The 12,112-nt window shown below is 36.6% G+C and overlaps 1 protein-coding gene across 1 annotated transcript in view; it reads right to left on the bottom strand.

Annotated features, from left to right (window-relative positions):
- Positions 1-12,112, bottom strand: part of LOC106079337 (uncharacterized) — a 141,602-nt gene that overhangs the window by 90,769 nt on the left and 38,721 nt on the right. The window contains exons 9-10 of the mRNA XM_056045505.1: positions 4,972-5,110; positions 726-949 (exon numbers count right to left, since the gene is read on the bottom strand). Coding sequence (XP_055901480.1) covers positions 726-949; positions 4,972-5,110 — 363 coding nt within the window. The remainder of the gene's footprint in view (positions 1-725; positions 950-4,971; positions 5,111-12,112) is intronic.

The raw sequence follows: 12,112 nt of genomic DNA, 5'->3' as shown, positions 1-12,112 counted from the left end.
TCTAAAAGGGGAACTTACTTTACTATTACACTAGGTGGTATCAAAACACTGTGAACATTTTGGTGAATTCAGTCACTTGGCTCTACAGCCTCTTTCTAAAAAGTAAAGTTGAACCATAATTATATCATTTTCTAGCAGACATTAAGGCAGTTTTGACTTTTTTGTTTAATGATGATAGTAATGACACGAGATATATAATAAAAAAACAACAACAATGGTCTTGTCTGAATGCATTGCTTTGCAAATTTGAAAAGATAATGATTTTTGAACATTCTGACCATAGCATTGATTGCTAAAATATTAATGGCTATTCTTATCACAAGTACTGTCAGTGATAGGTATTTTCAATGTGCGAAGTGACAAAAGGCACTCTTAGGATTAGGCTAATCCCAGAAAACATTATGTTTACATTTCTCAAAACAAAATGCAGCCCTGATTGTTAAACTGACAGTTGGCTACTAAGCAAACATTTTCTGTATTCAACAAAGCCATTACATTTATCTCTTCGATGTTTTGTGTTCTTTGACTGAAGCAATTTAATGTTGAACGCTGAAATATGTAAATTTTCACGTTCAAATGTTTTCACAAATTAATTAAATAGAGCCTCTTTACATGGAATAGTTTTACTATTAACTAATTTCGTAAAATTGAATAGAAAAACAGAACACGAACTTTAAAAGATAGACTTAATATCAGTCTCCAATAAATATATTTTTTTTCATTACCTGTTTTTAAATAAGTGGCATTGAACTTTGGCTCAGCTCCACTTTCATTCAGAAAATATATAATGAGCATCTCCCTACCATCTGAACGTATCAATGAAGGAATGTTGTTGTAACAATACTTCTGGTAATCATAATAGTCCAATCTTGAACCTCTTGTTAGATTGTATACTTTTAAATATCCATTGTTGCAATCCAGAGATCTTCCAAGTTCTAGACTTTGCAATCTGTGTATAGTACCAATATGATTAGTTGAATTTTAATGAACTTATAAAATTTATTGTTTTTGGCTATTCAGCGTAAGTTAAGATATTATTTCGTGCAGAAGATAATACTTCTGGTAAAGAAATTAATTTACAAAAGTTTTTGCTAAACATAGTGTGTTATGTTGCAAAATATAAAACTAGTTTCGAAGCAGGATGGAGGTAAGCTTTCATGTGTCAAGAGTTTCGAGAGTCTTTGAATGAATTCTTGGGAGTATTTCAAAACAACTGCAATCTTTAATGTTTGAACGTGACCGTTGGAGAAGTTGAACTGTAAAGACTTATATATATATATTGTTAAGACTCCGGCATGCGCACCACCATCTAAGCTTGAAGGTACGCACTGTGATAAACTAGATTGAGAAGGATGTCAACATTAGGAAGAGAAGAGAACGATTTCCGCCCAAGTAGAGAGCCAATATGGAGATGCTGTACTCGAGGCAGATACCCCTTTGTGTTAGTCATGTCTCCGTGTAAATAGACGTATTTGTCTCGTTGAGTTGCCTCCTGTCAGTTATTACAATTGGTGTCAGAAGTGGGATTATAGGCAACTCAACGAGAGGAGGTAGGTTTTGATTACAATGACATTTTTGAAGCTATTACATCAGCTCTCAATTAAAGGGCTAAGGCAAGAGCTTCGGGACCGAGGTTTAAAACCCGTCGGTAGTAGGGAAACACTCACGGCTCGTCTGCGGCTAGCTCTTATCGATGAAGAAGAAGATTCGTAGACCTATCAGTTTGAAATTGAACCTGGGATTGTTGATGTAATGGGCAAGATCCAAGAATGTGGGGATGCATTTAAGGAACAAATGAGCACGATTAGGATCATGATGGGGAACATGAGTAGGAAAATAATGTTGAACAAAGTAGATGAAAGTGTATTGCAAGTAGAAGGCCAAATAGACCAAAGTGATAAAATCGTGTCGCAAGTGAAAGAAGGAATAAACTCGTTAGTGAAAGGCAGCTACCTGGTCAGGACTGTGGCTGCACAAACAGTGGTGATGAAGGCGCTGGGGATTTGAGCGCCGTCTGTGACTGTGTTGTTGGCAAGTCTGTCGGGGGTGACTTTCAAGGCGAGAAACGTGATGACGATTGCTGCGACGATCTGAACGGTATGTTTCAAATCGAAAGGAACGAAACAAATGAAGAAACAAGAGAAGTCTGTTATGTGCCTGAAGTGTTTGTTCCTGTTGCACCTGTTACCAGTACCTTAGTGAGCCGACAGATCAAGACAACGTTGGGTCTGCGTCCAAGGTTTCTGCTGTGGACCTTAAAGACCTCTGTTTATCTGTCAGTACCTTTGACGAGAATTCAAACCATGAAAGCCTGAAGACCGTTTCTGATTCCTTGCCTTGGATGTCATCGGGTGAAATTACGAATACGGGCCCCAGCAATGGCAGAGACAGAAACAATGAATTTGACTTTGGCAGCGGCATAAGAGAGAACTCGACGCTTGGCAACTGCATCCAGGCGATTGACATGAACTGTATATGCGGCGTCCTGTGGGGACAGTGCCCATGCCAAGAAACCCAGCTACAAGATCTGAACTTGACAGAAATGTGTACTTCTGCCCACATCAGGGAGAATGACTTGAACGGTTGTGAATTAATTCCAGCGAAACCTGATGTAGCGGTGGATGAACATTACAAGGATGCGTCATGGGCATACCTTACAGATGAGGCTGAGAAAGACTATGTGCCTGAAACCATGGCTACCAGTAGGCCTACAACTGTGTCACGAGACATCCATGGAAAAGGTCCGCTGACTCAGCGTCTTGGAACAACAACCCTGGAATCCACAACCCTGGAACCCACAACCTCCAATTGTGTTACGTGGCTGGCAACCATGACCTCCACTAACTCTCCCTGTGTCATCTGGCTGGCATCAGCGACTATCGTCATGAGGTCGAAGCAGAGACCACGATATCGTCTCAAGCATAGACTGGCCAACTGGAAGAAGAGAAAGCGACGGCCGCGGAAAACTGTGCAGATGGCTTCGTGGACTCCCACTGATCGACCTCCACCTGAACTGTCAAACCTCAGCTGCAGTGTTTCTTTTCGGGACGAAAAGTGCTAAGACGGGGGTTATGTTATGACTCCGGCATTCGCACCACCATCTAAGCTAGAAGGTACGCACTGTGATAAACTAGATTGAGAAGGATGTCAACATTAGGAAGAGAAGAGAACGATTTCCGCCCAAGTAGAGAGCCAATATGGAGATGCTGTACTCGAGGCAGATACCCCTTTGTGTTTGTCATGTCTCCGTGTAAATAAACGTCTTTGTCTCGTTGAGTTGCCTCCTGTCAGTTATTACAATATATACCGCACTGACCATGCTGAACCGTCTTGACTCTGACACGTTCTCTCTTTGTATTCGTCAAAACTTAGCTCGACCTTTCTGAATGATTATACGACTATATCTAACGTGACAGGCCTGAGTAAAGAGTTCTCACTAGATCTTTCTCAAAACGTCGCCGCCTCTTTAGCTCATCACTGTTGACCATCGCCACTCGTCACTCGTTACTTTAGATTTAGAATGCGGCCTTTTGGGAACTACCAAAAATAATAATATGTTTAATGGAAAGCTTGCGGTTTTTCGCGAATTGCTTTGGTTAGAATGCAAATATATCAAAACCGGTTTTTCATGAGCACCTATGAAGTAAAAGGAACCTGTGTATGAGTTGATGAGATCTCTTGGTTAATTAGTGTGTGTTAACTTGCAAAAATTAAGTAGATAACAAAATGGAACGAAAGTTACGCACCTAAAAAGTGTTAATAAATGCGTAAAGGAATTACAGTTTTGTACTTTAGACATTATAATTCCGATTTTATTTAATTAAAAGATATATATAGTGAAGATTGTAAGATTCTTCTCCTGACTTCTCTAAGGGTATAATTGAAAACTTTAAATTTCTATTACCTCGACCTCTACAGCTCTACCAACTTGACAAAATTTATTATTATTAAATAAATAAACTCTAAACGTTATTCAAAAAAAAAAAATTAGTTTTGGTGACGTTAGGTCTAGGTGTTTCTAGCGCCACCATAGACTAGTGTGCGTTTTAGATCAGAAACAGAACACACAGGTAGCATAAAATAGAGAGAAGAAATCCTTTAGTAAACAAGATAAAATGTTTAATATAAATAAAGATAAAAGGGGGAAGGATTACAAAATTAGGAATATAATTGTACATTCTTAAGTAACATGTAAAGTAAGTAAAGATAAATGAGATGATTAAATCATCATATTGACTGCTGACTGTATAAATGTGTAAATGCTCTATTGACTTAGCTCTTAGGTTCATTGGTTCGATTTTGGTCTCAGGAGCTTATCCCTCTGCCTTAGTGCTGTAGGCTTGAGAGGTGCCAGCTCCAGCCGAAATACAGCAGATAAATTAGTAACAGCCAGACCGCTATTATGTACCCTCGAAATGAGAGTGACACCGCGAGAGTGGAGAAAACTCAACGGGTGCTGAGAATAGACTTTAAGTGTAGAACTTTGTACTCAGTGTTCGCTGATGTTAAGGTTCTTTCCTCCAGCCACGGAGCTAAGGGTGGGTTCAACAGGAAGTCGTTGGATTGAGCTAGGAGGAGGGCAAATGGGATTTCGGTATAGTAGCAGGGAGGAATTGATTATTCGAATCCTGTAGCAGGCAGGAATTCCGCTTAAAATAGGAAGTGTGGGGATTGTATAACAGGCAGGAATTCCATGTAACAGAAACCAGTCGGTGTCTCCAGTCACAATCAGGCACAAGGTCCAAGTGAAAAGAACAAGAGTAGGGGAGCACAATGAATGGAAACTGTAAATCAACCCTCTCAACGTTCTAAATAAAATGTGGCCACTGCTCGCGATTAGAGAAATTTTAGTCTTATATGCCGCTTGACCGGAAATAGGGATTGGGAGGGACAGCATGTGATAGATCACGTGATAGGTCAAGATAAATAATGTTGAATCAATGAATTAATTGTAAATTAAAAGTATTTTACTTGACAGTATACAGCTCGCTCTGTTGATCAACGAAACTCAAATAACAGAAGAAAACGCTGCCTGGACTCAATGGTGGTCTCTTCTGTAAAGTTAATGATCCAGTAACATTGCTTATCACTTGTCCACATCCGGGAGTTTCTGTTATTAAATATATAGAGAAAATTAAAGAAAAGTACTGAAAATAACTGAACTATAATTTGTTTTGCATGGTTTTCAAACAAACAAAATGCTTTTTTAAAATACAAAGCTTATCTAAGAGAAATAATGTATTTCCCTTTTCCACTGTGAAACAAATAAAAAAAATTATCAATAATTAATCGACTTAATTCTTCTTCTACCAAGCGCGTCCCCAGGTAGTGGATAGGGGAAGGACCCTTAGATATAAGGGTTAGCTGCGAATACTAAATAAACAGCCGCGGACCAACTGGTTTGCAGTCATGGAGGATGAGGTCAAGTATTCCAGTGGTTAGAATATTTACTAAAAACATCTCAGAAATTCAGGGAAATGATTGCAAAAAGCGAGTATATGGCGCTCTAACTCTATATCCCGGGTAGATGGAGCTCGTTAGCTAGGGATAGCAGTTCATCTAGGAGAGAAAACTCCGAAAACAAACACCTGCTGCCTTGCATATGATCTTGGATGATTAAAGGCTATGGGAGCACACCCAAAAAGAAAAGCAGGCTGAAGTCGGATTCAATGGGTCATAACACATTGACACGGAACCTCATCTATGATGTAGTTCAGTAACGATTCTAATAGATGTGGCGTTCTGCCTGTGGAATCTCGCAGCGCAGGAAGGGGGCCGGGCTCTCCGCCTCGAATGAGCCCACATAAGCGAGCTGGTGGTTCTTCTATCTCTGCCTGTGGAGCCAGGAGCAGGGACAAGAAAGTAAATACTACTGGCCAACACTCCAAGACCAAAAGTCTAAAAATCCTACAATGCATGCAAAAGAAAAAAGAAGCTCTAAAAATATTTCTGCATGAGAAAGAAATAGCTTGCATCCAAGAAACTCACTTGAACAGTTTCTCCATTAGAGGCTACACAAAATAGAGAAAACAGACCCAAAGGTGGAATCCTCACCTTCATAAAAAATGACATCCCTATCCCAGACATAACTCTGTTCAACTCTTCAGAATCCGAAATAATAAGCACAAAGCTGATTCTCCCAGATAGAAATATTAATATATTAAACTCCTACTTCCCCCCAGACAAGGAAATAAAGATTGAAGCATACAAATACCTGACCAGGAAGTATGTTTTGTCCTAGGGGATATAAATAGCCACTCTCAGAGCTGGGATACCCAGACCTCAATGCCAGGTAAGAAGAATGGCAAGCAGAGAACAGACTTATCTTGCTTAATAAACCTGAGGATAAACCAACATTTTTCTTAAGAGCCTGTCTAAAATTAACCACTCCAGACCTAGCCAATTGACAACATATCAAAAAAGTGCCCAAGAGAAGTTGCAGATCAGCTAGCCATCAGTGACCTCAGGCCCATTCTGGTCAATACTGATACTCAGCTTTCTCCATGAATCATCCTAGCAGCTAAGGAATCTATTCCTAGAGGAGCAAGAAAAGATTATATTCTTAACTGGTCTGAGCAGATACAATAACTCCACAATGCTACTATTGAAGCCAGAAGCAAAGTAAAAAATAACCTATGTATAGAAAATAACATGAAACTAAAACCAGCTAATGCAGTTTTCAGGAAAAGCTTGCATGAAAAAACAGAACTACGAAATGTAGATAGAGACGGCCACAAGCTCTTGCGAATAGCTAAATATCTCAACCAAGAAGAAAACGGAACAACTCATATGTGTAAAAAATGACAACAAACCCATGAATGGCCAAGAAGCAGCTAATGCATTAATAAAGTAATTCCAAAGTGTAGGACAAACACAATCAATGAAAGTAGAAATTAAGATGTAAGCTCTGAAATACAAGAAAACTAGATTACAAAGAGAGTTTGTGTTGCCACACAAACTCAGAGGCGGCCCCCGTGGGAGACGGATCCCTGGTCGACTGAGGATGGCATCGAGCAGGGAATGAAACCGAGACCGTAGAGATAATCAGTCCTGCGCGCTAACCGCCCGACCAGGCATTGCTCTTAATCTAATGACAAACTGGTTACAAACTAATAGCCTAATATTGATAATATACCTACACATTACGGAATGACAACTACCGGATATGTACAATATGTCAGAAGAGCGATTTTAGATAATCTTTTGGTATTGAGCATTTTCATTTAGGCCTAAATGGAACTAGAATGAGGATGTAAATCTACCTAAATTAAACTACTAATTTAGCACTCTCAATATCTATATCTACTAGATCTAGATCTAAAATATATATTTGGGATAATATAGATGTAATTTAGATAAGATTTATATAAAAAAAAACACTAGATAATCAATTAATAGACAAATTGCAATATGAAATATTAAAATAGTAGATTAGTTTTAGTATTTTATAACATTGCAATATTGACAATCTAGACTTTAGAAATAAAAATCTACACTTTAAGCCTAGAAATTAAAATTATAGATCTTGATCTAGTCTAAATCATGGCTGTCTGGTAGTGCGGTTTGCGCGCTGGACTGTAGTTTGGATTCATCGATGGTCCCAGGTTCAAACCCTGCCCGCTCCCATCCACCGTCGTCCTACGGGAGGTTTGGACTACAACTCTGAAGGAACATCCGAAACATGTAAAACAACAAACATTCCAAACTAGACCAAGAAATTTTAAATCTAGATTCTATAATGATTTTAATTAGAACTTAAAATCTAAATCTAGTTTTAAAAATCTAGCTCTAGTGTAAGAAAAAATCTAGATCTAGTGTAAAAAATCTAGCTCTAGTGTAAAAAAAATCTAGATCTAGTGTAAAAAATCTAGATTAGATCTAAATCTAGCTATTATGTCTTTTTAAAATGCGAGTAACATTACGAGGTTTAATAAACATTACTCTACCAAGTTGTTTTAGCATTTCATTTAAAGAATTTATTCCATATGACGTCAAAGGAAAAAAATCCACCACGTCACACGGCCTAGTTAGACTAAAAAATATCATCTATACGAGCAGCTTGTTGAGGGTTCATAGACATTGGTGCACCGAGTGATTTATTTTAGCATTTCATTTAAAGAATTAACTCCATATGACGTCAAAGGAAAAAAATTCCATTACGTCACACGTCCTAGTTAAACTAAAAAATGTCATCTATACGAGCAGCTTGTCGAGTGTTCATAGTCATTGGTGCACCGAGTGAGATCTTTTAGCATTTCATTTAAAGAATTAACTCCATATGACGTCAAAGGAAAAAAATTCCATCACGTCACACGTCCTAGTTAGACTAAAAAATGTCTTCTATACGAGCAGCTTCTCGAGGGTTCATAGACATTGGTGCACCGAGTGAGTTCTTTTAGCATTTCATTTAAAGAATTAACTCTATATGACGTCAAAGGAAAAAAATTCCATTACGTCACACGTCCTAGTTAGACTAAAAAATGTCATCTTTACGAGCAGCTTCTCGAGGGATCATAGACATTGGTGCACCGAGTTTGTTCTTTTAGCATTTGATGGGCTAGTTAGACTTAATATATATATATATATATATATATATATATATATATATATATATATATATATATATATATATATATATATATATATATATATATATATAAACGGATTAAAAACGCTTTTTTTTGTTTTGTCTGTCAGTCTGTCTGTCCGTTATGTTAATAGCGAGAAAAAAAAAAGACTAAAAGCTATTGAAAATCTGATTAAAATTTAATTTCCCTTCCGAAACATCGCATTACTTTTAGGTTTCTATAATAGATTGTTCCGGATGTTTATATATTTATAGTGAGAGAAAATAAGAATTCCAGATTAATCAAATGCCGTTAATTAAATTTGTGGGATGGTCTGTTATGAACCATACTTTGGTGTTAGGAAGTTGTTTTCCTTAAAAATCGGAGCATAATATTAACAATAATTAGATTTTCTAACGTTTTAGCTAGAAAGTTAAATGTTAAACTATTTTTCATAAAAAATCCGGAACAACCAATTTTCATAAATGAGAAAATTATTTGTTTTATTTATTACAAGAGGGATTTCAAACATTTATTAGCGTTATTAGATTTTTCATATAAAATTCGGATCATTTTTGGCGACGATTTGTAAGAAAATTAAGGTAATGAAGTTCGATTTCTTTTTCGAAACAAAATCCGGAACATTATTTACCGATTAAACAACTTTTATTATATTTCGACAAGAAAATTAACTGTAAAATAAGTCTAAAAATTGATTTTCAATAGTCGTTTCTAGTTAATTACTTTCTTATTTTAAAATCCTGAATAACCTATTGTCGATATTTTTGAAAAAAAAAAATTTGACATAAAGTTTTTTAAAATTAAAAATTCGGAACAATTGATATTGATAAATAAACTATAGTGACGTTGTGTCAAAGAATATAAGTGTAATATTAGTCAATAATGCGATTTCAAACAATCATTTGACATAATTTATTTTTATAAAACAATATCCGGAACAACTTTATAGTTAATGAAATATAAATCAGTATAGATATTTTAATTTAGCATTTATATTGCTATTTACATTAAAAACCGGAATAATATATTAAAGATCATGTGTTTCTTGCAACGTTTAAGCATGGAAATAAAATCTAATATAAGTTAGAAGAGCAAACAAATATTCATTGGCATTGATTTTTTTTTTCACAAAACATTCGGAACAATCTATTATAAATACTTAAAACTATTGCAATATTTCTGAATGAAAAATTAAAGGTTAAATCAGATTTACAATAGCCTCTAGTGTTATTTGTTAATCTAATCGTGACGGACTGACCGACCAACAGACAAAACGCACAAAAATAATCTTCTTTTATTTGGATGGGGGCACTAAACAAAAAATAAATAAAATCTGATTTTTTAAAAAAGTTTAAGGAATTGGTTTAGCACCTTGACATGTTACGACTTTACGCTACTGCACGAAAGTCGCTGCATAAAAAGACCATTTAAAAAAATGTGCGTGATATTTACATACAAAAGGCATTATTAGCCTTTATAAACAAACAGAAATGTTTTCTTTTAATTTTAGCAGCTAGTTGACCAGAAAAAACACCTTTAACTATTATTTATATTTGTTGTAAACATTTCTTGCACATTTTATCAATATATTTGACTTAGTGATACTGAAAATACACAAAAATTGTCCATCTTTGTTAGCATATTGTAACATTGCCTCCCTTACATTTACCTAATTGTTTTAGAATTGGTGTATTTTTCTGAAAAAATCGCTTGCATAATTAATTTTATAAATTAAACGGTTTGCTTTTAGAAAACCAAAAGTAGCCGTTGCACCTAAACTTTTCAAGCTGGATTTAATGATGAAATAATATTTTTCATATCTCTTCTAGTTTTCGAGATCTGAGTGTGACAGACGGACAGACGGACAGACGGACAGACAGACAGACGGACAGACGGACAGACGGACATTTTGCACAAACCTAATAGCGGCTTTTTCCCCTTACGGGGGCCGCTAAAAATAAAGATAAAAAACCAGCTTACTCCTTAGGAATGACCACAAACCTTAAAATGAAGGAACTAGATGAAACCATCAAAGTCCTCAAATCAAGACCAGGGCTGAGATATAATTTTAATGACATGCTTATTCACTTGGGTTCTCGAGCCATATGAAAGCTGCTACAAATATTTAATGCTAGCTGGAAATCGGGCATAATCCCAAACATCTGGAAAAAAGCCATTATGATCCCTATAGCCCTATAGCATGGCCAACAAAGAAATAACTGGATAGCTACAGTCCCATTAGCTTCACTAGCTGTACTTGCAAACTTATGGAAAGAATGGTGAATGACAGACTTGGATCATTGAGTCTAATAACCTACTCTCTGAAGCCCAGGCTGGCTTTAGAAAAGAAAGATCAACAGAAAATCAAATCGCCTTCATCACACAAGAAATAGAAGATGACTTTCAAGAAAAGAAACCAACAACAATTGTGTGGGTCGACTTGGGAAAAGCAGTTGACAAAGTCTGGGAACAAGGTCTCTAAATCAAGCTAATCCACCATCACATATCCCACAGAATATACAACTGGATAAAGTAATTATCTAAATAATCGAAAAGCTTTAGTTTGCATGGAAGGGCAAAGAAGTCACACTGTGGGTATAAAAAATGAAGTCCCCCAATGAGGAGTCCTCTTCCCAACACTTTTCCAAATATTCATAAACGATCTAAATCAAAACCTACCTAGAAAAATTAAAAGCAGCATGAATGCAAATGACCTTGCCTTAATTAGCACAGAAGAATATGTAGGAACATCAAAATTTCGATTTGTAAAAATCTTTATAAAATGTTTGACATGTTTCGGATGTTCCTTCAGAGTTGAAGATAGTTTACTTCTTAGTCCTAACCTCCAGGAGGACGACGGGGGATAGAAACGGGCAGTGTTTGAACCCGGGACCATCTATAAATCCAAACGACAGTCCAGCGCGCAAACCGCACAACCAGGCAGTCACCCCATTATAAGATGCTCTCAATAAACTCAACAAATGGGACAAAGACTGGGGCATGTCCATCAGCACAAAAAAAAAAAAGACAACATATACCAACACAGTCAACAAAACAACAAACAATAAACTTAACATTAGATAAGGAAGCTTTAGAAAAAAATTACAGCCTTACATATCTTAAGAGTCACCTATGACCCGAGATTAACATTGAAAACTCAAATAGATAAAACACAGAGTAAACGCATCCAGAGACTATATCTTATAAAAAAATAGCTGGCACAGATCGGGGAGCTAATCACAATATCCTGAAAAGACCTTTACCAGTTACGCAAGACCTGTTCCAGAATATGGTGCCACAGCATGAGGCTCAGCAGCCCAAACGAACTTTAAAAAAAGGAGACAATGTTCAAAACCTTTGTCTAAGGATGATGACAGGAGCGATTAAAACAACCACCATAAGAGCCATAGAGGAAACCGCTGCCCTGGTCTCTCTAGAGGAAATATGAGAAATAAAAATCCTTTCCCAATTCACTAAATTAGAAACCTGGAGAGGCTATCACTCAAAGCTAAAAACCACAAAAC

This window comes from Biomphalaria glabrata, chromosome 11 (genome assembly GCF_947242115.1).
Source record: "Biomphalaria glabrata chromosome 11, xgBioGlab47.1, whole genome shotgun sequence".
NCBI lineage: Eukaryota > Metazoa > Mollusca > Gastropoda > Planorbidae > Biomphalaria > Biomphalaria glabrata.
Note: the sequence above shows the minus strand (reverse complement) of the source record. Positions and strands in the feature narration are given on the sequence as shown.